Here is a 27,309-nt window from a genome sequence, read left to right on the forward strand (position 1 = left end):
GCTACACCGTGGGGTGACTAGAAAGTCACGACAATGGATATGACAACTGTGGCAGCTGGCATTGTAAAGGTGATACCCAGTGGCGTCTATTAGCCAGCTTGGTCATGCTGATTAACTGAAAATGCTGAAGTAACCACAACAGATAACTCATCATCAGGTTGACTCTTCAGTTGTGTTGTTAGATACATGACTGAACACCAGGTCGCATTCTTTTCATAAAGGCCACTTCTTGTGCTGCTTTGAAAGCAATAATTTCCTGTAGATAGCTACACTGCAGGAACCAGGCCAGAATTAGTCTACAAAAATGTGTTGCATCCACTGTTTTTTGGCATTCAAAGCCACAATTTGGGATTTCAATTCACCCAAGGCCAGTTTAGACCATATGTCCTTGTAAGGCAATGTTTAAATAACCCTCTCCCTCCTAAAATCAAAACCAAGACAATTTACCAATTGCATTCTTTGGCAGGAACACCCAAAATCTTTGTAGTTTCCAATTTAAGAAAGTGACCCAAACAAAAAAATATGCATGCCTAACCTGGCTAAAATAGGTGAATTTAGAACCTTAAAATAGTTATAATTTCAACAAGGTTTATACAATATGCTGGCATCAATAGCTAGCACAAGTAATGCTGCCAATATTTGTGCAGCAGTATACATTTAATACAATTATGTAGACAGGCAACATTTATTCAGATACTTTAGAAATTAAGAGTTGCCAAATTCCCAAGATAAAACATTAACACTGACATTACTATTTAAAGCATGCACACTGTTTACTTAACCAAACCACAATCAGACATAAAACCATTAGATGCAAAAGCATGGGGTTAGTTGGCAATGGCATTATTATGAGTCACCGACAGATGTGTTAAAGTGGACAGCAAACAACTGTCACAGCCTCGTGCTGGTTTAGTTGGTTGCGTGACTTCATTATATACAAGTGCAAATATTTTGTAGCTAATTAAATTACTTATTCAAAAACAATTTAAAATGGAACAGACTCTACAAGTCTAACAAGGAAATCAGGTAAAACTTCCAAGGTGGGACTAACAAAAACAACTAATGAAGCAGGAGCAGTCTGCAAAACCAAGCAATAAAAAGGGGAGCCAATAAAATTACAAATATTTCTTAAACTCTTCTAGCTGTCATCGTTGCTTAAGATGAGCATTTATTACTAGAAACAAGGTTCGTAACGTTAATAGTCACAAAAAATTTAATTTAAGAAAAAGTGATTAAGCTTAACTTATGCAATAGTATTTCTTGTGCTTTAAGTACCAGGAAAAAGGTTTCCACCCAAGGGCTGGACCTGGCGCTCATGGTGGTAAAATGCAATTTTGGCATGGACACAAAATGGCCGGTAGCAGGTGAGCCACCCGTTATAAACCCTGCCGGCCGCCTAATCCACTACCACTGGTTTGGTGCTCTTGCTGAAGTTGAATTTTAACCCCCTTGGTTCCCAGCTGGAGAGACACACCTGGTTTCAGGCTACAGCTCTGGGCATGCATTGAGTACATGAATGGGTTATTTTAAAAGATGAATGACAACAAGACTGGTCACGGTCAGGACTTGCTCTTTGTAAGCCTGCCCTCTCCTGCAGTCTGTGCATTAAATGAAAAAACTCGAGTTGAAGCTCCCTCCAAACTGTGGCAGGCCTTTTAGAAGCAATTCAGATAACTTTCTTCATATAAAACAAGTAAAGCACAAATTCAACTTTCTGAAGTAAATAGCAAATGTTAGTTGATCGCCTGCAAAAATAGGAACATAGGATGGATTAGATGAATTCAAAAAAAAGATCCAAAAGTCTAAACTCAGGTATTTTATTACATAAAGAATTTCATAATTACATTCACCTAAAAAAAGTTAGACAAGTTAAATGAAACTTCAGGAAGTACTTTTCCCCCAGACTCAGATGATTCAGGAAGTTGCAAAATCTCTTAAAATCACAAATGGTGCACTGCACTGCACGACCGGATTTCCTACTATATTCACAGCCAATCTGAAGCTGTTTCAAACTCAAAGTGCATGTGTCTTGTTCATAGTTTTATAACAAGAGCATGCAATGAGGAAAAGGTTATTCAAACCAAAAGTCTCTTCCTGCCACCAACCATGTACAACCTTACTTGATCATGGATTCAAGGAGCAATCTCCTCACAAAATTCTACATATATACACTCGGACCCCTAAAAAGGTAATCCATCAAAGTCTAGGATATTAATCCATCATTATTCAATCCTGGACACGGACAACACTTTTAGATTGTGTTAATCAACACCAGCTTTTACTGGGAGTCAGTTCCACATATCCATTGCCTGTTTGGTGGTGGGGAGAGGAGCGAGGGTGGAGCAAGAGAGTCAAAAACAATGTCTTCTAATCTTTAGTTTGACTTGGGGCTTGGTAATTTTAAACCCATCTCTAGTTCTGTGCTCGCATTCTAAAACAACTCGTCTACATCGACACTTCAACATTTAACAGAGGGATCAGATCGCACCCTCAATCAAGTTTATCTCCTAGTTTCTCTTCATAATGAGTCCCCCAAGTCTTCAAATCATCCTTCTCTGAACCCCATCCAAATGTAAGAATGTTCTTTTGAAGGCATGACATTTCAAATGTGGCCCATTAATATAAGCTAGGTTAGAATAATTTCAATTTAGTCAGTCAAATACCCTGGAGATATAAACAATGTCATTCCCCAACAATTTCAGTTTACAGGAATGGACTATGAATAAAGCTTTAAAGCACTGAGAAAATTATTTACCTGGCACTGAAAGTTAAAATCAATTGAACATATGAAATAGGAGCTGGAGTGGGCCATCTGGCCCTTCGAGCCTGCTCCACCATTCAACAAGATCATGGTTAATCTTCTACCTCAACTCCACCTTCCCACACTATCCCCATATCCTTTAATTCCCTTCGTTTCCAAAAATTTAATCGACCTGTCTTGAATATACTCAACGACTGAGCATCCATCGAGTAGAGAAATCCAAAGATTCACAACCCTTTTGAGTGAAGAAATTTCAGTCCTAAATGGACTACCCCTTATTCTCAGACTGTGACCCCGTGTTCTAGATTCCCCAGCCAGGGAAAACATTTCCCGGTCAAGCCCCTTAAAATTTTTATGTTTCAATTAGATCAGCTCTCATTCTTCTAAACTCTAATGAATACAGGCCTAGTCTACACAATCTCTCATTAGGGCAATCCCCTCATACCAGGAACCAGTCTAGTGAACTTTTACTGCACTCCCTCTGAGGCAAGTATGTCTTTCCTTAGGTAAGGAGACCAGAACTGTACACAGTGCTCCAGGTGTGGCCTCACCAATGCCCTGTATAATTGTAGTAAGGCTTCTTCACTCTTATACTCTAATCCCTTTGTAACAAAAGCTAACATACCACTTGCTTTCCGAATTGCTTGCTGTACCTGCATGTTAACTTTGTGATTCATGTACAAGGACAATCAGGTCCTGCTGAGTGCAAACATTTCCCAGGCTCACCATTCAAAAAATATTCTTTTTTTGTTTTTCCTACCAAAGTGGATAAATTCACACTTCCCCACATTGTATTCCATTTGCCATGTTCTTGCCCACTCAGTCAACCCGTCTATACTCTCTGCATCCTCCTCACAGCTTACTTTCCTATCTAGCTTTGTATCAGCAAACCTGGATACATTACACTCAGTCCCTTCATCGAAGTCATTAATAGAGATTGTAAATAGCTGAGGCCCAAGCACTGATCCTTGCGGTACCCCACTAATTACAGCCTGCCAACCTGAAAAAGTTCCGTTTATTCCTACTCTGCTTTCTGTCCATTAACCAATCCTCACTAATATATTACCCCCAATACCAGGAGTCCTAATTTTGTGTAATAACCTCATGTGGCACCTTATCGAATGCTTTTATAAATCCAAATACACTACATCCACTGGCTCCCCCTTATCCATCCTATAAGTTATATCTTCAAAAATAACAGATTTGTCAAACACACTTTCCCTTTCAACCATGTTGACTCTGCCTAATCATATGATTTAAGTGCCCGGTTACCATATCCCTAATAATGGATTCTAGCATTTTGCCTACTACTGTCAATTAAAGTTGCCCAATTGAAATGTGAATTACAAACTTGTACAAACTAAAGGTTTGTACAGAAATTGATAAAATTCTTCCAATTGAGGTATTTGAGATGGGGTCATGTAACCTTTATGGCTCTGAATATTCAAAAAGGAATGACACAAAGACCTACACAAATTATTGGGAATTAGAGGTCAATAATAACTACGTACAGGCTTAATTTAAGTCATAGTATCATAGAATGATTACAGCACGGAAGGTGGCCATTCAGCCCATCGAGCCTGTGCCGGCTCTGCCAGAGCACTTCAGCTAGTCCCACTCCCCTGCCCTTTCCCTGTAGCCCTGCAAATTTCTTTCCTTCAGATACTTATCCAACTCCCTTTTGAAAGCTGTGATTGAATCTGCCTCCATCACCTTTTCAGGCAGTGTATTCCAGATCCTAACCACACGCTACGTAAAAAAGTTTTTTTTGTCGCCTTTGGTTCTTTTGCCAATCACCTTAAATCTGTGTCCTCTGGTTCTTGACCCTTCTACCAATGGGAACAGTTTCTATCTACTCTGTCCAGACCACTCATGATTTGAACACCTCTATCAAATCTCCTCTCAATCTTCTCTGTCCCAAGTAGAACCCCAGCTTCTCCAGTCTATCAACATAACTGAAGTCCCTCTTTCCTGGGATCATTCTCGTAAATCTTTTCTGCACCCTCCAAGGCCTTCACATCCTCCTTAAAAAGTGTGCTGGCCAGAATTAGACAGTGCTCCAATTGGGGTCGAACCAGTGTTTTATACAGGTTCATCATAATTTCCACACTTTTGCACTCTTACACCTCTATTTATGAAGCCCAGGATCCCGCAAGCCTTTAACTGCTTTCTCGACCTACCCTACCACCTTCCAACGATTTGTGCACATATACCCCCAAGTCTCTGTTCATTCACCCCCTTCAGGATTGTACCATTTAGTTTATATGTCCTCTCCTCATTCTATCAAAAATGTATCACTTCACACTTTTCTGCATTAAATTGCATCTGCCACATGTCCACCCATTTCACCAGCCTCTGTCTTCCTGAAGTCTATCACTATCCTTCCAAGTTTTGAAATTGTGCCCTGTACACCCACATCCAAATCATTAATATACATCAAGACAAGCAGTGGTCCTAGAAACAACCCCTGGGGAACACCACTGTATACCTGTAGTCCTTGAAGCTCATGTGCGGTCATATGTACATTGTTAGAATCATCCCCCTAAAATACATTTCCGAAAGATGACAAGGAAATCCAAGCTATCGCTAGCTCAACATTGATGCGCTATCAATTACTCATAAAAGACAGAGTTAAGAGAGTAACTAAAGGCTTTTATTAGCAAAGAACAGAGCATGCCTCTCGTGGTTGACTGGGTTCCAAGAAGGCAGGGGGCTGCAGGTCAATCACCTTTATACCTGGGCCTGTGGGTGGAGCCAGCCGAGACATGTTGAGGCATGCATAGGTACAACAGTGTGTAACAACAATGGTTTACCACATTCACCCCTTGTTTAAAATAGAGTCCGGCAGGGGTGAAGTGTACTAAAGGTTCGTGTAAGTAAGTCTATCAGGTGGCCTGGTATGCCGTCCTGATTGTCGTGGTGGCGGCGGTGATGGTGCAGCATCCAACGTTGAATCTGGCGTCTCATTGAGTGGTTGGGTGGTCAATGACGGGTCCTGGGGCTGCGGCATGCCGTCTAGCGGGGTTGGGTTGTGGGTAGTGTTGGATGGCAATGGTAGTGTTTCAGGGGCACCCAAAGGTGCTAGATCTCGTGTGGGGGCTGTGTCCTCCCACCCGTCCGGGTACGCTACGTAAGCGTACTGGGGGTAGGCGTGGGTGGCGAGGGAGGTGTTTCGGGAGCACCCAAAGGTGCAAGGTCTCGTATGGAGACTGTGTCCTCCCGCCCATCCGGGTACACCACGTAAGCATACTGAGGGTTGGCATGGAGGAGGCTCACCCTCTCGACCAGGGGGTCCGTCTTATGGGACCTCACGTGCTTCCGCAGTAGGGCGGGTCCTGGAGAAGTCAGCCATGTCGGTAACGAGATCCCCGATGTGGACTTCCTGGGGAAGGAGAACATTCTCTCGTGAGGGGTAGCATTGGTGGCTGTACAGAGCAGTGACCGAATGGAATGGAGCGCCGCAGGGAGGACTTCCTGCCAGCGAGAGGTCGGAAGGCCCTTAGATTTCAAGTTTAAAAGGACTGCCTCCCAGACCGTCGCATTCTCCCTTTCCACCTGGCCATTCCCCCGGGGGTTGTAGCTGGTGGTCCTGCTTGTAGCGATACCTCTCGAGAGCAGGTACTGCCGGAGTTCGTCGCTCATAAAGGATGAGCCCCTGTCGCTATGAATATAGCTAGGGAAACCGAACAAGGCGAAGAGGTCATTCAGACATTTAATGACCGTGGTACTGGTCATGTCTGAGCAAGGGATGGCAAACGGGAATACTCTCAATTATGTTGAGGAAGTACACATTGCGGTCGGAGGAGGGGAGGGGCCCTTTAAAATCGACGCTTAGCCGTTCAAAGGGGCGCGTGGCTTTGATCAGGCTTGCTGTGTCTGGCCTATAAAAATGCGGTTTGCACTCGGCACAGATTTGGCAGTTCCTGGTCATGGTCCTGACCTCCTCGATGGAGTAGGGCAGGTTACGGGATTTGATGGTGAAAAAACCTGGTGACCCCCGGGTGGCAGAGGTCATTGTGGAGGGTCTTCAGTCTATCGACCTGCGTGTTGGCGCATGTACCACGTGATAGGGCATCTGGGGGCTCATTGAGTTTCCCGGGCCGGTACAAGATATCGTAATTGTAGGTGGAGAGTTCGATTCTCCACCTCAAGATCTTGTCGTTCTTGATTTTGCCCCTCTGCTTATTATTAAACATAAAAGCTACTGAACGCTGGTCAGTGAGCAGGGTAAATCGTTTTCCGGCCAGGTAATGCCTCCAATGTCGCACAGCTTCCACAATGGCCTGGGCCTCCTTTTCGACAGAGGAGTGTCGAATCTCGGGGCCCTGGAGGGTCCTTGAGAAAAAAGGCCACGGGTCTCCCCGCCTGGTTAAGGGTTGCAGCTAGGGCAAAGTCGGATGCGTCGCTCTCCACTTGGAAAGGGATGGACTCATCCACTGCGTGCATTGTGGCCTTCGCAATATCTCCTTTTATGAGTGTGAAGGCTGCACAGGCCTCTGCTGTCAGGGGGAAGGAGGTGGACTTGATGAGGGGTCTGGCTTTGTCCGCATAGTTGGGCACCCACTGAGCATAGTACGAGAAAAACCCTAGGCATCTTCAGTGCTTTTTGGCAGTGGGGGAGGGGGAGCTCCATAAGGGGGCGCATCCTGTCGGGGTCAGGGCCGATGACTCCGTTCTCCACTACACAGCCAAGAATGGCAAGGCGCTTGGTACGAAACATACATTTGTCCTTGTTGTATGTTAGGTTCAGCCGCTGGGCCGTATGGAGGAATTTCTCTAGATTAACATCATGGTCCTGCTGGTCGCGGCCGCAGATGGTGACGTTGTCTAGATAGGGGAAAGTGGCCTGGAGCGCGTTCTGGTCGACCATCCGGTCCATCTCCCGTTGGAAGACTGAAACCCCGTTGGTGACGCCGAAGGGAACTCGGAGGAAGTGGTAGGGACGACCGTCAGCTTCAAAAGCTGTGTACTGGTGGTCCTCAGCCCTGATGGGGAGCTGGTGGTATGCCGACTTCAGATCAATCGTCGAGAACACCCGGTATTGTGCTATCTGATTGACCATGTCAGATATGCGGGGGAGTGGGTATGCATCTAGCTGGGTGTAGCGATTGATCGTCTGGCTGTAGTCAATAACTAGGTGCTGTTTTTCGCCAGTCTTCACTACCACCACTTGTGCTCGCCATGGGCTGGTGCTACTTTCAATAATCCCTTCCTTCAGGAGTCTTGTTACCTCGGATTTAATGAAGCTCCTATCCCCGGCACTGTAACGCCTGCTTTTGGTAGCGATGGGCTTACAGTCGCGGGTGAGGTTAGCGAACAAGGAGGGGGGGGGGGGGGGAACTTTAAGGGTGGAGAGGCTGCAAATGTTGCGCGGCGGGCGGTTTAAAAGCTGCTAGCTGCAGACTGAGTGGGGGGAGGGGTCCGTCGTACGCTAATGTGACACTTAAGGTTGCACTGAAAATCCAACCCCAGTAGAACGGCAGCGCGAAGATGGGGCAGGACCAGGAGTTTAAAATTTTTGTATTCTGTGCCCCTTACTGAAAGGGTCACTACACAGTAGCCACCGACGTCCGCTGACTGGGCTTTGGAAGCCAAAGAGATCCGATGTCGCGTCGGCAGTACCGGGAGAGAGTAACTGCGCACCGTGTCGGGGTGGACAAAGCTTTCCGTGCTCCCGCTGTCAAAAAGGCAGGTAGTGGCGCGGCCGTTTACCTTAATGTCCATCATGGACCTGGACAGTTGATGAGGGAGAGATTGGTCCAGCGTCACGGAGGCCAGCGTATGGTCGAGCGAGTCGATGTGGTCGTCAGATGAGGCGGTGGTTGAGTCCGGGTCCCCCGTGGTTGAAGTTGGAGACATCCGAGATGGCGGACAAAATGGCGGCGCCCATGGTCCCGATCCCCACGCGGCTGGGGGAGCCCAAGATGGTGGACAAGATGGCTGCCCCCACGGTTCACACGCGGCGCTGCTGGCGTTAGCGGTTTTACCTTTGCAGGCGCTGACATAGTGTCCTTTCTTCCCGCAGCCGGAGCAGGTAGCGTTTCTCGCTGGGCAGCGTGCTCTGGGGTGTTTTGCCTGGCCACAAAAATAACATTTGTGCCTTGGACGTCGCAGCAGCAGTTGAAGGTGGCGGTCCCATGACCCAAGGTTGTGGCGTCCACGTTGCAGAGCGGTTAGGGGAGAAGGCGTCCATATTCCCGTGGGCCGCGTCGAGCGAGAGCGCGAGGGACACTGCCGCTCTCAGGTCCATTTCTCCCTTTTCCAACAGTCTCTGCCGGGAGTAGTCGGACCTTAGACCCGCAACGAAAGCATCTCGGATCAGTCCCTCCGTGTGTGCTGCGGCTGATGCTTCTTTGCAATCGCAGTCTCGGCCGAGTATCCGTAGTGCCCGTAGGAAGGCCTCCACCGATTCCCCGGGCTGCTGTCTGCAGGATCTTAAGAGGTGCCGGGCATAGACCGTATTTACCGGGCGTGCGTATTGCCCTTTTAGCAGACAGATAGCTGCCGCGTAGGTCGTCGCGTCCTGGATTATTGTATAAACTTGGTGGCTCACCTTTGAGGCCAGGATTTCCAACTTGTTTTCGTCCAGGGTCACAGTTGAGGCTTGCAGGTAGGCCTCGAAGCAACGCAGCCAATGCGCGAATTTGGTAGCCGAACCCGCTTCTTGGGGGTCTAGGTCCAGGCATGTTCGTCTGAGGGCTCGCAGCAGCTCCTGTTGCTCAGCGTTTGGTGCAGCAGCCTGCTGTTCCGCAAATGTCGACATTTTGTTTTTGCTAATAAAATTGATGCGCTATTACTCATAAAAGACAGAGTTAAGAGAGTAACTAAAGGCTTTTATTAGCAAAGAACAGAGCATGCCTCTCGTGGTTGACTGGGTTCCAAGAAGGCAGGGGGCTGCAGGTCAATCACCTTTATACCTGGGCCTGTGGGTGGAGCCAGCCGAGACATGTTGAGGCATACATAGGTACAACAGTGTGTAACAACAACAACAACAAGTGGTTTACCACAAACATCATGATTTAAGAACGAGTCATTACTTTTCTCTGGTCTGCAGCACGCTGTGACAAGCTCAAGTAACAGAATGAGGAGACAACAGTTTAACATATCAAGCCTCGACCTAGTTCATTTCTGGATGTAGAGAAAGATTGTTTAGGAGGAGAGAAAAACAAATGGCTACCAGAAAATAAACTTATGGACTGAAAGATTTCTCCTCTACATGAATGGTACACCGAGCCTATTCAGGACAATAAAATGCAGAGTTTGTACAGTAATGGGCACCCAAATGCTTCTGGACATTGCCAACTCCTCACTTGTTAAAAGCATGTACCACAGTTCTACCATCTGATTCACATCATTTGCCATTCGGGGCTAGCAAAGCAGAGCTCAGTGTATAATTATATTAATTCACACAAGGATCTAGGCTTGCTAGCTTCCAATTGCTGGTGAAATTTCTAATGGTAGAGTAGACACAACAGTTGCCTCTTTTGGAATCTTAGAAACCCAGATGCCCAACTGGCCATCTATGCAAACTTTAAAGATCTGTGTTGTAAATAATTAACAAATTAAATAACAAATTTCTAACTGGAGTACAATTTTCAATTAAAATAATCTAAGCTAATACCTGAGAATCAGTGCGAACTTAATGAATAGCACAGTACTCACCATTACTAATTATGGCCTTTTGCACACAAGCATTCAAAATGAACTTTATTTTTCACTACTTATATAATATCCATCAACAGATGCTCTTCATCTAGCTATAGTTGTTAAGCAACAAATTTTTAAAATATCATTCACATAAAATATGTACTTACGTGCAAAGGATTGACTGATCCTCACGGTCTGGAAAAAGAAAAAAAAATATATAAAGCCACTATTTGTCAAGGTCTATTTTTACATTAACTTTGCCTATATGCGATGTTCCTGGTCACAAGCATGGTCTTTCAAAATTTCAGGTACGTTAAATAGACTTCCTAGGAAATGTGGCACCTTTATATTCTAGAGCTTATAAAAAACAATAACTTCATGTTTTTAAAAAAGCAATTTATCATAATGGAGACATTTGACATTCCACAAATATAAAAATTAGTTTTCAGGGCCAGAACAGTTGTTTAGCAGGCAATATGCTGTTAAAACCCCAGTTACACCTATTTCTATAAGGCTGAACATTTAATGGGGTATTTAACAGATATTAGCACAGGAAAGCTCAGTTCATCGGTTCCATTGAATTCACGGATTGCCGGCTATGGGGAGGGCAGGGTGTCCATAGCGCAGCCCGTGTCGGAGCAATGAATGACTGACCATAACTTCAGGATTTCCGCGTTTAGATGCGCATCCTGGTCAGTTTCAGAGGGGTAATGACTGAAGGCCGACAGTTCGCCATTATTATCCACTGCAAAATCCAGGCCATTAGCACGAAAAGTAGTGAGTCACCTGGGCTTAAGTGAGCCAGACTGCTAGTTCTTGAGGGCTAGAAACTGGACCACAGGCTGTAGTTTAGAAAGCTCTGAACAAGATCCATTACAAGTTCTCCAATATCATTGCCTCCAAAACTGCTTATAAAGTATGAGCGTCAAAAAGGAAAAAAAGTGTCCCTGTATTCAATTCTAAAATCTAATTGGAAAGCCCATGTAAAGCTGCTCTCCAAATCACTACAGTCCAAAATACTGGAGCCTTGGATGAGGTAATCAAAAGGATTTCCTGTATTGATGCAAGTAGTGCGACAAAGTACCGTGCACAACATTTTTGAATTTAAACGTTGGAGTCAACATGGTAAAACGCTCGATTTCAAACTTTACCCAAACCAATTAGCACAAGATTAAATGTTGAAACCGATACAATGGTTTCCTCAGCCAGGAGTGTTATTTGCTGGCATTTTTGAAATTCAGAAGCATTAGCCAAATAAACATCGATCCCAAATGAAAACACTCCTTTCCATCTGCCCTCTTTCACCATGGCCATGGATATTGGAATAATACCAAGACTGAACAAAAATGTCTCAATCTGATAAAGTATATAAAGTAGAACAGTCTGATGAAAGAAACTAAAATTAACTACAAATGCAATTTCAAAACTCATCGTCTGCCAGAGTTTAAGTGTCCCAAGTGGAAAAAATATGGGTATTGTTCAAGTTGTGAGGTGTAAAGAACAGGTAGGTTGCTTGCTAGTAAACTAGCATGTGTATTGCAGCATGCAATTCCAGAAGGACATGTGGCCTTATGTACTGATTCCTAACCGGATTATGCCTCAATAACCTGGTTTATTCAAACATGTCTAGGAATTATCCAAATTTGGAAACAAAATGGAATATAGCTGCAAAGACCAAGGCCCCAGCCAATTACGTACACACTATTAGAATTGAGGGTAGATTGGCAGCACCTTCCAAATTCCTGGCATATCCATAATGGTCAGAGGTTTTCATAGGCTGCATGGAGCCCATGGGAATAGTGTGGCCAGGTCAAGGGGGTGGCTGTGATGATGGGAAAAGTTAATATGGCAGGAATGGTTTAGGATGAAAATGAAATAATTAATATCCCAGAGATGGAGTCACAGCGCTGAGATTGAGGAAAGTCAGTGCAGAGGATGAAGAACGATGTCTTTGCAAGAAGCCCAGTGGCAGGAACCCTGGTTGATTTTAGCACCCCCCCCCCCCCCCCATCCCAGCTCAAAAAAGGTGCCAAAACCAATTATTGCACTTCAACTGCTTTTGCTGTCTGACCTCAGGTAATGCAGCACAGACCAAGGATGAACCGTGGATCTTTATGACTCAGTACCACATGCGATTGGTGTATTTATCCACCATCATTGCTGAGAGCTCCTCATTTACATGTTTCAAATGACTAAAGTCTCATGATTAATTTGTGGCATGTTTACAGATTCATGGTCACAGATGGGGATAAAGAAAGCAATTTGTGTACATTATAAAACAAATATATTTTATGATTTAAATGCTTTGGACCAGCAGTTCAGTGAAACTTAAGTCATCCATACTTTAACAATTACATAGAATTTGACAGCACAGAAAAAGGCCATTTGGCCCAACAGGTCTATGGCAGTGTTTATGCTCCACATGAACCTCCTACCACTTTATGCCATCAACATATCCTTCAACAATTATTTCATGTTTTGTTGAAACCATTGAGATTATAGGACCCATAGGTGCAGGGCAATTACTTCCCATACAGCTATTAATAGCCACTAATACACTTGGGAGCTAACATAGCCCCTTTGCTGTAGGGAAATAGTGTCAGCATTGAAAGCAGATGACCCACTATTCAAAATGTTATTGGCATGACAATTAATAAAAAGAAACCTTAGTTTTCCTTTACCCTTCACTTTTCCCTTTACTGTGTTTTATATTACTTTATACAAGTCAGTGAACTTACTCTACTGAATTGTCACTTCATGTTGGTTTAGCTGGTTGAACAAACAATAGATTACAAAAATACAAGTTTTTTCCCCCTCTGTGTCCTAGGATAACTAGTATGCTATACTAAATGGATTATTGATACTACTAGCACCAGCCCATTTCTAAAGGCTTTTTTAAATTCCCAGGCCTAGAAATTGGCCTGAGGTGCCCAAGCGGCGCAAGTTCGCCTGGGCGCTGGAATTTGCGCCGCGATCGCCGCATTAACGATCGCCGCAAATTCAGTTGAAGTGCCCCTAGAGGGAGACGGGGCATGGCTCGAGGCGCTCCGCGTCCCTCTTAGGGCGCTGAAAGTGAATTTCGCAGCGCTACGTGCCGCAGCGCCACGGCAGGCCTTCCTCCCACTGTTAAGGGGGAGGGGCCTGCAACAGCACGAGCCCCGATCGCAACTGCCGGGCTGTCAGGAAACAGCCGGCAATACCGCTTGTTTTTGGGGGGGGGGGGGGGGGGGGGCGACCAGGAGGCCGGGGACAGAGGTGCTGGCAGGCGACCGCCGAAAAAGCGGCCGCCCCGCACCTCCACCTTAACTTGCGCCTCTGCCAGCACAGTAAGGCCCCGTGAACCGGGCGCGGGTAGCGAACGGCGCAACTGCGGCGTTCGCTACCAAATATCGCGAACGCGGCACTGATGAAGTCATCGGTGGCGGCAGAGTGCAAATGTTTAACGCCACCATTAGCGCCCCTGCTGAATATCGCGGGAGGCGCAGCCAGTGGCGCTACAGCCACTGACTGCCTCTTTAGGCGCTACTCACCCAATTTTTCCCCCCCCAGTGTCAAAGGTTATCTGATGTGCCAGCTTGGTCCCACACAACATGCAAGGGTACTTCACATAAACCCTAACGCTTTCCAGGTTCAACATATTCTGTCTGCACAAGTATGAAATACATTTAAGAAGTGTTTTATCCTAAATTGGAAGGGGAGACTTTGAGCAAGAGAACAACTTTTGCATTGCCATTGCCGATAAATGCACCGACCAGGGGGCAAGCAACCTTAGATTTGGTCCTGTGTAATGAGACAGGATTAATTAAAAATTTCCTAGTAAAGGATCCCCTTGGAATGAGTGACCATAACATGGTTGAGTTCCATATTCAATTAGAGGGTGAGAAGGTTGGATCTCAAACAAGCGTGCTAAGCTTGAATAAAGGAGACTATGAAGGTATGAGAGCGGAATTAATTAGAGTGGACTGGGAAAATAGATTAAAGGGTAAGACGGTACATGACCAGTGGTGTACATTTAAGGAGTTATTTTACAACTTCCAAAAAAAATATATTCCACTGAGGAAAAAAGGGTGTAAAAGAAAAGATAGCCATCCGTGGCTAAGTAAAGTAATTAAGGATCGTATCCGACTAAAAACAAGGGCATATAAGGTAGCCAAATCTAGTGGGAGGATGGAAGATTGGGAAGTCTTTAAAAGACAGCAAAAAATAACTAAAAGATTGATTAAGAAAGGGAAGATAGATTATGAAAGTAAATTAGCAAAAAATATAAAAACAGACAGTAAAAGTTTCTATAGTTATATAAAAAGAAAAAGGGTGGCTAAAGTAAATGTTGGTCCCTTAGAGGATGAGACCAGGAAATTAATGGTGGGAAACATGGAGATGGCAAAAACACTGAACAATTATTTTGTATCAGTCTTTACAGTAGAGGACACTAAGAATATCCCAACACTGGACAAACAGGGGGCTCGGGGGGGGGGGGGGGGGGGGGGGATGGAACTAAATACGATTAAAATCACTAAGGAAGTGGTACTTGGTAAAATAATGGGACTCAAGGCGGATAAATCCCCTGGACCTGATGGCTTGCATCCTAGGGTCTTGAGGGAAGTAGCGGTAGGGATTGTGGATGCATTGGTAATAATTTTCCAAAACTCACTGGACTCAGCAAAGGTCCCGGCAGATTGGAAAACTGCTAATGTAACACCCTTATTTAAAAAGGGTAGTAGGCAGAAGGCTGGAAACTATAGACCTGTTAGCCTAACATCTGTGGTTGGTAAAATGTTAGAGTCCATTATTAAGGAGACAGTAACGGGACATTTGGATAAACATAATTTAATAGGACAAACTCAGCATGGTTTCATGAAGGGGAAGTCATGTTTGACAAATTTGCTTGAGTTTTTTGAGGAAGTAACATACAGGGTGGATAAAGGGGAACCAGTGGACGTAGTGTATTTAGACTTCCAAAAGGCATTTGACAAGGTGCCACACAAAAGATTATTGCTCAAGATAAAAAATCACGGGATTGGGGGTAATATTCTGGCGTGGGTGGAGGATTGGCTCTCTAACAGAAAGCAGAGAGTTGGGATAAATGGTTCGTTCTCAGATTGGCAACCAGTAACTAGTGGTGTTCCGCAGGGGTCAGTGCTGGGTCCCCAACTCTTTACAATCTATATTAACGATTTGGAGGAGGGGACCGAGTGTAACATAGCAAAGTTTGCAGATGATACAAAGATGGGACGGAAAGTAGTGAGTGAGGAGGACATAAAAAACCTGCAAAGGGACATAGACAGGCTAAGTAAGTGGGCAAGAGATTTGGCAGATGGAATACAATACTGGAAAGTGTGAGGTTATGCACTTTGGCAGGAAAAATCATAGAGCAAGTTATTATCTTAATGGCAAGAAACTGGAAAGTACTGTAGTACAAAGAGATCTGGGTGTCCTGGTGCACGAAACTCAAAAAGTTAGTATGCAGGTGCAGCAAGTGATCAAGAAGGCCAATGGAATGTTGGCTTTTATTGCTAGGGGGATGGAATATAAAAACAGGGAGGTATTGCTGCAGTTGTACAAGGTATTGGTGAGACCGCACCTGGAATACTGCATACAGTTTTGGTGTCCATACTTAAGAAAAGACATACTTGCTCTCGAGTCAGTACAAAGGTGGTTCACTCGGTTAATCCCGGGGATGAGGGGGTGGTCATATGAGGAGAGGTTGAGTAGATTGGGACTCTACTCATTGGAGTTCAGAAGAATGAGAGGCGATCTTATTGAAACATATAAGATTGTGAAGGGGCTTGATCGGGTGGATGCGGGGAGGATGTTCCCAATGATGGCACGGTGGCATAGTGGTTAGCACTGTTGCCTCACAGCGCCAGGGGCCCGGGTTCGAATCCGGCCTTGGGTGACACTGTGTGGAGTTTGCACATTCTCCCCGTGTTTGCGTGGGTTTCCTCCGGGTGCTCCGGTTTCCTCCCACAGTCCAAAGATGTGCAGGTTAGGATGATTGGCTATGATAAATTGACCCTTAGTGTTAGGGGGATTAAATACGTGGGGTTAGGGTGGGATATGTGTTGGTGTAGGGGTTACGGGGATCGGGTGGGATATGTGTCGGTGCAGGCTCGATGGGCTGAAATGGCCTCTATCTGCACTGTGGGGTTTCTGTGATATCTGTGATGGGTGAAACGAGAACTAGGGGGCATAATCTTAAAATAAGGGGCTGCTCATTCAAAACTGAGATGAGGAGAAACTTCTTCACTCAGAGGGTGGTAGGTTTGTGGAATTTGCTGCCCCAGAAAGCTGTGGAAGCTACATCATTAAATAAATTTAAAACAGAAATAGATAGTTTCCTAGAAGTAAAGGGAATAAAGGGTTACGGGGAGCGGGCAGGAAATTGGACATGAGTCTAGGTTCGGAATGGTCATGGCCCTGTGGGTAGTGGAGTGGGCCCAGGGGCCGTGTAGCCTTGTTCTGCTCCTACTGTGTTCTAATTCTGTTAGATTTCAGGAGATGGTTTTATTCCTGTTCCTGGCTGGGGTGGAGATCGCCTTTACAGAAGGTAAGTACTGTAGAAAATATAGGGACAGAGTGATCTCCTGGAAGAATTTCGATCGCCTAGATGGGTCGGAGAGGAATTTCCCAGATTTTTTTCTCCCAAATTGGCCATTGGGTCTTTATCTGGTTTTTCGCCTCTCCCGGGAGATCACATGGGTTCGGGTGGATGCAGAGTGATAGAAGATGAGAGGTTAGGATCAGATCAGCCATGATCTTATTGAATGGTGGAGCAGGCTCGAGGGGCCGATTGGCCTACTCCTGCTCCCATTTCTTATGTTCTTATCCTGACTTAGACGTATATCGCTGTTTCTTCATCGTCGCTGGGTCAAAATCCTGGCACTCCCTCCCTAACATCACGGAGTACCTTCACCACACGGACTGCAGCGGTTCAAGAAAGTGACTCACCACCACCTTCAAGGGAAATTAGGAATGGGCAATAAATGCTGGCCTTGCCAGTGACACCCACATCGCATGAATGAATTTTTTTTTTTTTTTTTTTTTTTAAAAACAGCATTTCAGACTTGACACTGGATGCCTAGCAAAATGTGAACAGTGCAGTTTAGAAATGTGGAACAGCTCTCCACTGATATTATTCATGTGTGCAACCAATGAATTACTTTTGAGGTGCAGTTATTATTTTGTAGGCAAACAATAGCCAACATGCACACAGCAAGGCCCAAACAGCAATTAGATAATTGGCAAGTTAATCTGGGTTTTTTTGCCCCTCCAGTGAGGTTTGTTGAAGGATAAATGTTGGCCAGGACACAGAGCTTCCCTACTGTTCTTCAAATAGTGCCAAAAGGAAGATCAGCAGACTGTAGGGAGTTATTCTGGAGTTGATAAAAATTGGGAGAGGGAATATGTTGTTTTCAAATGTTTAAAACAACTTGATAAGATTTTTAAAAGAAACAGAATGCAAGACCAATGTGCAAGGAGGTCCTCTACACCCTTGAGCAACTGATCAGTACATACTTAATGCTCTTGCAACCTTTTTCTCCAGCAAGCTTTCGTAACTGCTGCCACTGCCCTTCAGCTCCTTTTACATACTATTCTTTCACTAAAGATTTGTAAAGAAACAAAAGTCGAAGGAAAGCCATAGTTATTCACAAGCTGACAACAGCCAATCCATGCACTCCTCATTCCAGTGCAACTTCAATTATACATCTATTTGCATAGACTTCAGGGGAAGGAGGAGGAGCTGGGGTCAATTATTACAGTAGATAATCTAGATTTCAACTACTTTTGAAAGACCATGGAGGTACTTGTACTTTGCCATATCCACTATTCTGCGTTTGGTAATGGATAAGTCACAATCAGCGCAATGTTTACATGGCAAAAACTCAGCATTTTCTGCTCAGTTGTACATTTCAAACAAAGTTTCAATGAAATATTAGTGCATTGGAAGGTTATCTGTCCCTTTTATGGAGCTATATATTTTAGGTGGCATGTTCACACAATCCAGGTTAGCAAAGCACAAATGGTGTATGCAAGTGTCCATTTCATTATTCAGAAGCAAGTTTAAAGTGTATGCTATAGAACAGACTGCTGTGACCTGAATTGCAATGGAAATTCAGTCATTTACAAAATACTAGCCAAGTCAGCCCCTGTATTCAAAAAACCTTGATCAAGGAGGCAGGAATCCTATTTTGACACAATGTGGTCAGATTTAAGACACGATTCCAAATAGAAACTACAGCAAAGCTAAGCACATGATGATGATGCATTGTCACACAAATTGTAACCAGAGCTCAAGTGGATTAGAAACAAACTGCCACACTTGTTGGTAATTCTCAAATGGATAGCCTGCCAGTTTAGGATTCACACATCTGATCAGCAGTTGAAGTTCAATCATTTGGAACACCAAAGAGGCCATCGACGTTGTACTGTACCAGGACAGCAACTCAGCGTTCAATCGTTAACACTCCCCTCCACAACAGGGAATCCACACAAGGCTGAAATATTTAAATTTAACATTTAAAGTATGCTGCTAATTGCAAAAATGGCAATGTAAAAACTTCGATTTAGGATTCAGCTTCACAACAGAATCAAGTAGGTTCTGGCTGGTTTTAAACCACTGGTGCACATTTTTTGAAGGCATTCACATATGGTGCGTTCTTTAAGAAACTAATGTAGTACATTTACACACAGCATAATATTCAAATTGTTAATTCCATGTGGGATTATACTTGCATGAAAATATTTGTATAAAAAAACTGCATGATGGGTGAGGAGGGGAGTAGCATTTGAACGGGGCCAAGAAATTGCCCCCGCCCCCCCCCAGAACACTTTTATACAACAGCTCTCAAAAGTAAATGTTCTTCAGTTTAAAGTTGAGAGAATGTTTGCAACAAGGCACAAGTCAAATGGTGAAATCTGTGCAATTTGCACTAGAATTTTTTTCTCTCTAGTAAAGGCTTCAAAAAAAGTCACTGTTCTTTCCTTACTTCAAGAGGTTAACTTGCTTTTGTTCCTTTGGTGAAATTACATAGAAATTTTTGAAATGTTAAGTGAAAGAATCATGCATTTATGGAGCACACTGTTAAATTCAGCAGTCTGGAAACTATGTGTAGTGTGAAACTGTAGAATCAAACAGGATAGGGATTTTTTTTTTTTTTTTTAAATAAATAAAAGGTGTTTAATGTTAGACATGAATGAGATTGCCAAATGTTTTTACATGTTAATGTTGTTGGCTGCGATGCATGACAGCTTTAGGTGATATTTCCACATAAAAAAATTAGTGGGCGATATATTTATAGGATGCCAAGAGATGCATTTAGATTTTTTGCAAAGCTTTTTTGACATTGTGCCATACAAGTGATTAGTCCACAAAAGGAGGAAGGCATGGAATGGAGAGCAAGGTCCTGGAATGGACTGAAAATTAGCTAGGCCAGAGAAAGAAAAGTTCTGGTTGCAAATGGAGTTGGGTTAACATGGCGAGGAATCACTGCGGTTTATGGTGTAATAGGAATGATCTGGACCTTGGGGCAGAAAAATAAAACCCGGTCTTAGGTTTGCAGAGGACACCAAATTGGGAAAAGGTTTTCAAGACAAATTTGAAATAGCTAAACCAAGTATAATGGGATCTGGAGACGTTGGGCTGAAGAGTGGCAAATGGCATTTAATAACACGTGCACGTTAATGAGACTAGGAAAGGAAATAAAGTGCCAATATAAAGTATAGTTTTGAGTTACAGAACAACATAGCAGAAAGATCTTGGTCAGAGAACACCAGCCAGGGCAAATATATGTAACTGGATAGAACAATGGCAAATGAATTTAATTCAGACAAATATAAAGAACTGCAGATGGGAATGAGAATAGAGGCAACACACATACCATGAAGGGTATTAAAATAGTTATGGTTGAAGTTGAACCAGACCTAGGAATCTTTGTAGATTCGACACTCAACATATCTAGAAGTTGGGCAAGTAGCTAATGCATGGCAGCAAGCAACCAAAGTAGAGGGGCGATTAAAGCCAAAAGAAACGGGAAAATGTCAAAGATTTTAATAAATTCAATGCATCTTCAACTCTTACCAAAGTCACAATTTTGTTCAAGCATTTTTAATAAGAAAACATTTAAGATTATGCTTATTTTCATCTCATGCCATTTGTATTTACTGAATACAGCACTAAAATGAAAAATGCTTCACTTGGAAAGCTTAAATCGTGGATAAGGATAAACTATGAAACTAAAAATCACCTACTTTAAAAATCACACAAGTTGGTGAAGAATTCACAGTAATTAAAATCAAACTAAGTAATTAATATCAAACTGTCACACCAGCTCTATAACCAGGTATGGAAAAGGACATTGGCCCTGCGGTTGGAAGCTTCCCACAGGGAAATGCCTCCGACCCATAAATAAAATGCCCACGCGCCCAGTGGTCCGGGAGGTGTGGAGACTCGCAGTCCTGGACCTCTCCAGGTACCTGTGGGTAGAGGCCAACATTCGCAAGCATCCCTAGGATAACGTGGGCTGGCCCAACGAAAGAAAGGGAATCCCTATTCATGCTTATGGGGATTCCACACATACGGAATCTCCATAAAGCATGAATGGGGATATCCCAAAAAATACCTGTACACAAATAAATCAATTAAAATGCTATTTAAAACATTACATTTTTTGAAAAAATCATTTTAAAGGGGCTAAAAATAACATTGTATAGGTTTTTTGTTTAAATGATAAAAAATTATGTTCATTTAAACACTTACGCTGGTAAAAGTAGGCCTTATGCCATGCCTACTTTTACCAGGCGTTAAGAATTTTACAGGCAGTCGCTGGGCAGAAGTTGGCCAAATCTCTCCGCCCGCAGATGTCCTTCTCCCAGGGATGCGTTGGATCTCAAGATAAGCACCCAGAAGAGGCTGCAAAATACGAGCCATGATCTTCAGATCACCAGGATTACCATGAGCTGACAGTTTTTTTTTTTTTTTTTTAAACCCCATCGTCCCTGTTGTAAAAGCCTCATGTTGGTGCTCGATTATTAAAAGGAGTCATAGAAACAGAGAAGATAGGAGCAGGAGTAGGCCATTCGGCCCCTCGAGATCATGGCTGATCATCCAAATTCAGTACCCTGTCCCTGCCTTCTCCCCATATCCCTTTAGCCTTAAGAAATATATCCAACTCCTTCTTGAATATATTTAATGAACTGGCCTCCACCACCCTGTGGCAGAGAATTCCACAGGTTCACCACTCTCTGGGTGAAGAAATTCCTCCTCATTTCAGTCCTAAATGGCCTACCCCTTATCCTTAGACTATGACCCCTGGTTCTGGACTCCCCGGCCATCAGAAACATCCTTCCTGCATCTAGTCTGTCCAGGCCTGACAGAATTTTATTGGTTTCGATGAGATCCCCTCACAGGTAATACACATAATGAGGTAGTGGTAGATCCAAAAAAAATTGAACTTTCAATGATCCAGAACATAACATTAAATTTCAATTCTAATGTTGATGTACGAGCCAAAAAAATTTCCACAGCAGCCACTTGAGTTCAGTGATGTCAATGAGTGTCAAATGTTGGTTTGTTTTGCACTGTTGGTCCAATTATCGGAATTGGGCCAAGTCTGCCTAAACTCACTTCCCTTGGAGCCAAGAATGACTCCTCAATTCAATCCAGTAGGTAGATGAGCTACATTGATTAGGAAGATCCCAGGTCCAACCCCAGTCTCTGCCAAGTTAGCTTATCCTAGTCAGGGTGATCATAGGGACCTTACAACTGGCCTCAGAATAGAAATGGAAAAACGTGACCAGAGATAGAATTTTTGCAGGCATCTGTACTGGATGCATCCACGGGAGCTAGGCAAGCACAGGATTTGGTTTTGCTGTGATGTCCCCGGGGTGCAATATTCTGCCGACACTCCGCTTCATAAATAATGGTCATTTCTCCAAGGAACAGCAGATACCCAGCGCCCACTGAACCAAACCCTCAGCAAAATATCTTGCGTGTGTCGGGAGCCGGGGGGGGGGGGGGGGGGGTGGGGCGCGGGGAGAAGAAAGAGAGTGATGGGGAAGGGATGGGAAGGTAAAAATACAAGAGCTAACCAGGTTCTAGTAGAGAGAGGACAGCATGCTAATGCACCGTGCTTGCCTCAAAAAGTCTATTTACTATTCATAAGAAAATCTATTCCTCAATGTTCAAAAATAAAATGCAAGTGTTAAATGCTTAGTACCAGCAGTTAAGGGACAAATTTAGGCATTTTATTTATGTTGTTGCCAATAATATTGGTTACTCAGAGCAACTTTTGTTATTCCCAATGTCAACCTCCTGCATTTGTAAGATGGCATTGGCCAGATATCCAGTAGTACAGGAAACTTTGATATCCAGCACTGACGGGAACGAGCTGGTGCCGTACCATCAAAAGTGCCGGACATACTAGCGTTAATGTTGAAACATACAGAACTGAAAAGCTCTCTGAATCAACAAACCCTGTTGCTTAGCAACAGCTTCAAAACAGTCAGCTGCAGCTGCAAGCATCTCTAGCTGAAGCTGTTGCTATAGCTACAGACCTTGCAGTGCCTGACTTGTGGGGGGGGGGGGGGGAAAGCAACGAGAACTAAAAAAACAGCTCCTGATTTTTGCCGTTAGATCGAGTATTCCAGACATAACCTCCGGATAAACCAAAGTTTCCTGTATTCTAAACCAGCTACTTCGAGTGGTTGGACCCAATTGCGTAGGCACCAGTCAGCTCTGGCAATATAGTGACCTACAACAGCCAGCTCTTTGGAAGACACTATTAAGGCAATCGAATCTTCATTCTAGTAAAACTTGGAGTGGATGTAGAATTAATGCTTCACATGCCGAGCAGCAGAATCTTCAATAATATGGCTTTCAACACCACATTATCTCGTTAAAAACCACAGGCATTTTTTTTTTTTTTTTTTTTTTTTTAAAACCTACTTTTTTTCCATCTCAATCATTTCTGCTCTAGGCACAAAGAACCTCAACATCACATAGCTGAGCAAACTAAAATACCATCGACTTTCTGGAACATTCGAAACAAAATCACATGGTATAAAGACTCAAAGGTTTACTGAAATAGTAAGCCAGTAAATAAATCAGTCCTGCCCAACTGGAGTCATGCGCCCATGAACATTTGCATCTTGGGGACATCAGTTGTATATTACATTGTTATCTATGCAATTACCAGCTATTGTTTCCCCCCCCCCCCCCACCCAAACTGCCCCACGAGTCACAAGAACATAAGAAATAGGTGCAGGAATAGACCACTTGGCCCCTTGAGCCTGCTCCGCCATTCAATAAGATCATGGTTGATCTTGGGCTCAAATCCACTTCCCTGCCCACTCCCCATAACCCTTCAGTGCCTGATCTTGCAAAAATTTGTCTATCTCCAGTTTAAATGTATTTAATGACCCAGCCTCCACGGCTCTCTGGGGCAGAGAACTCCACAGATTTACGACCCTCAGAAGAAATTCCTCCTCATCAGTTCTAAAAGGGCAACCCTTTATTCTGAAACTGTGCCCCCATGTTCTAGATTTCCCCACGAGGGGAAACATCCTCTCTGCATCTACTTTTTGTCAAGCCCCCTCAGTATCTTATATGTTTCAATAAGATCACCTCTAATTCTTCTAAATTCCAATGAGTATAGGCCCAGCCTGTTCAACCTTTCCTCAAGTCAACCCCCTCATCTCAGGAATAAACTGAGTGAATTGTCTCTGAACTGCCTCCAATGCAAATATATCCTTCCTTAAAATGAGACCAAAACTGTACGCAGTACTCCAGGTGTGGTCTCACCAATACCCTGTACAGTTGTAGCAGGAATTCCCTGCTTTTATACTCCAACCCCTTTGAAATAAAGGCCAACATTCCATTTGCCTTTGATTACTTGCGTGCTAGCTTTTTGTGTTTCATGCACAAGGACCCCCAGGTCCCTCTGAACTGTAGCATTTTGTAATCTCTCCATTTAAATAAGTTTGCTTTTTTATTTTTCCTGCCAAAGTGTATAACCTCGCACTTTCCCACATTATACTCCATCTGCCAAATGTTTGCCCACTCACTTTGCAAGTTCTTTGAGTCCTCCTCACAACTTGCTTTCCCACCTAGCTTTGTATCATCCGCAAACTTGGCTACGTTACACTCGGTCACTTCATCCAAGTCATTAATGTAGATTGTAAATAGTTGAGGCCCCAGCACCGATCCCTGTGGCACCCCACTAGTCCTTGACCACTGATCCAAGACTTTGCACACGGCCATCTTTCTGCATAGTTGCACGGCTTCAAATGATGAATAAAATAACTGCTGCTACAGCAAAATCCAGCATTTCAGCAAGTTCTCACAAAAAAAAAGCTCTACACTTGGTGCAGAGTGAAATGCTTGACCTGTACTTCACACATTCCAAATGCTCCTAGGTAATTTAGAAAACCTTTCCCAAATAAGGTCAACAAGAAACCAGACTGAATTTTTTGGCACAGGCACCAGTTTATACAAATATCTGATTCATACCAACCCATTCAATTTAATCTAATCAAGAATAGATCTTGGCCGTTAGCCAGTGTGCGAGCCTGAAATCTATTGCTGTCAATTAGTAATTTTTGTACCAACTTCTTAGAACTAAAGTTTACTTAAACATAGCATTCATGGCCACGGGATAATACAAATGAAGTGACAAAGTTGTGCCATCATACCTAATGCAAAACCACTCTGTGGTTATAGAAAAAACTGAATGGCTGTGTTTGACTTAATTGAAATATTGCACTTGGTAGACATTACAAATTTTCAGTCTGCACTAGATATTCTCTCCGGTTCAGCATTACTGATCTCTCCCATAAGCATACCCCATGTTCCTTACGATCAGAGTTTACCTGTAGCTCGTCATCGGTGGAGAGAGAAACAGTTAATATGTTTCAGGTCAATGTCCTTCTTCCAGATCTGATAAAAAGTCATCGACCTGACAAAAGCTGGCTGACTTGGAGTGTTTAAGCATTTTCTGTTTTCAGATTTCCAGCATCTGCAGTATTTCCCTTTTATTCAGCTAAATATGTAAAGTGATTTGACACTCCCCCAGCTCTGCATACCTGGGGATTGATCAATTATGCCTTCAATAAAACCTCCTACCATCCTCAGAGGTGGGGGCTCCCGACAACAGCCCTTGCCGGGCTCACATAAATGAAGCCAATGAGAGAATGTGTACGGAAACGTCTTGAACCTTCTTAATTGCAAGTTGATGTGGTATGCAGGAAACACCACTTCTCCAGCTGGTTTGTCTGGATCTAAAGTACATTTCCCAAAATGTTCCTGGTGTGTTTAAATTTAAAGTTACCCAAATTTCCTCAGAGCTCTAAAAAAAAGAAAAAAAAATCTTCCAAGACTTGGTGGTATATAGTTACAGGACTTCAGCTTACTGCAGCAGCTTTTAATGTCAAACCTCTGCAGGATAAATGGGCTCAGAAACCAAGCAAAATGGCCCAAATCAGGAAAAAGCACCAACGGAGTCAACTATGCTCAGTTGGTAACACAAGTCAGACGGTGGGAAAAAGCTCTAGATCCTAAGCACAATCTAGGTTGATATGCAGTGCAACACTGACAAAAGTGCTGGATTGGCATATATGCCATCCTTTGGATGACGCTTTAAACCAAGGCCAAGCTCTGGATAGGCAGTGTGTGCAGCATGTGACCTTTCCATCTCATTAAAAAGCTCAGATGCTCATTATGAGGAGCCTATATGAAAGCAAGTTAGGAATAAGAGAGCACATTATTCTTGTATCAGGTCAGCTGTGACTCAGCAGGTAGCACACTCAACTGAGTCTGAAGGATGTGGGTTCAAGTCCCACTCCAGGGACTTGAGCATATAAATCTAGGCTGACACTCCAATGCAGTGCTGCACTGTCGGATGTGCAGTCTTTTGGATGAGATGTTAAACCGAGGCCCCATCTGCTCTCAGGTGGACGTGAAAAAATCCCATGGCACTATTTCGAAGAGGAGCAGGGGAGTTATCCCCGGTGCCCTGGCCAATATTTATCCCTCAAATCAACATCACTAAAACAGATTATCTGGTCATTATCACATTGCTGTTTGTGGAAGCTTGCTGGGTGCAATAAGGCTGCCATGTTTCCCACATTACAACAGCGGCTACACTCCAAAAAGTACTTCATTGGCTGTAAAGTGCTTTGAGACGTCCGGTGGTTGAGAAAGGCACTATATAAATGCAAGTCTTTGTCTTCTTGTAAACTGCTGTCAACATTTAGCCTGACCTAACAAATGGAGGGGTGTGGTTGTGGAAAATCTGCCAAGTTTCACATATTAAACTGAATCAGCACATAGAGCATCCTCCCTGAAAATTGTCCAACTGGGGTCACCATAGCCAAAAATGTACTGGAGTCGTGCTCAGCCTTGCTTTAGAGAAGTTAAAATTAACATAACCTGCCACATTGCACATCTTCGATTCACTCACCTTTAGTTAAAACATGACTGGAATATCAATTCTACCAAAAAGAGCACTAAATATTCCAGAAGGAAAAAAGTGACCAGTTTATAATAGTTAATGCTTTAGACCAACATACCTTATTGCTGCATTGAAGCACACAAATCTAGTTCTGTATAATGTCATTTTTTTTTAATTTTTTTTTTATAAATAAAAGTCAGCATTACAGATCAATTTATGATTGCTTTGAGATGCACGCTTTAAGTTTTAAAACTAAGCTTTTAAATCAGTGAACAGAATACATTCCCTTGTTGAATGCCTGCCACGTGGAGTAGAGCCAGCTGCTGATCAGCAAAAACCACTTCCAACATCTCAATTCCTTGGGCAAAAAGGGATTTTTATTTTTTTATTTTTTTTTAAATAAATGAAGTGATCAAAACTTCATACTCAAAGATTGACCTGAACATTAACCCATCT

The 27,309-nt window shown here is 43.5% G+C and overlaps 1 protein-coding gene across 2 annotated transcripts in view; it reads right to left on the reverse strand.

Moving 5' to 3' along the window:
- The window catches only part of LOC147102729 (myosin-10), a 179,376-nt gene that overhangs the window by 90,651 nt on the left and 61,416 nt on the right, over positions 1–27,309 (reverse strand). For both annotated transcript variants that reach the window (XM_085963478.1, XM_085963480.1), the window contains exon 4: positions 10,576–10,603. In XM_085963478.1, the coding sequence (XP_085819604.1) occupies positions 10,576–10,603 (28 nt within the window). The remainder of the gene's footprint in view (positions 1–10,575; positions 10,604–27,309) is intronic.

The sequence above is a fragment of the Somniosus microcephalus genome, chromosome 21 (genome assembly GCF_052327205.1).
Source record: "Somniosus microcephalus isolate GS21.2 chromosome 21, FLI_Smic_1.0, whole genome shotgun sequence".
Taxonomy (NCBI): domain Eukaryota; kingdom Metazoa; phylum Chordata; class Chondrichthyes; order Squaliformes; family Somniosidae; genus Somniosus; species Somniosus microcephalus.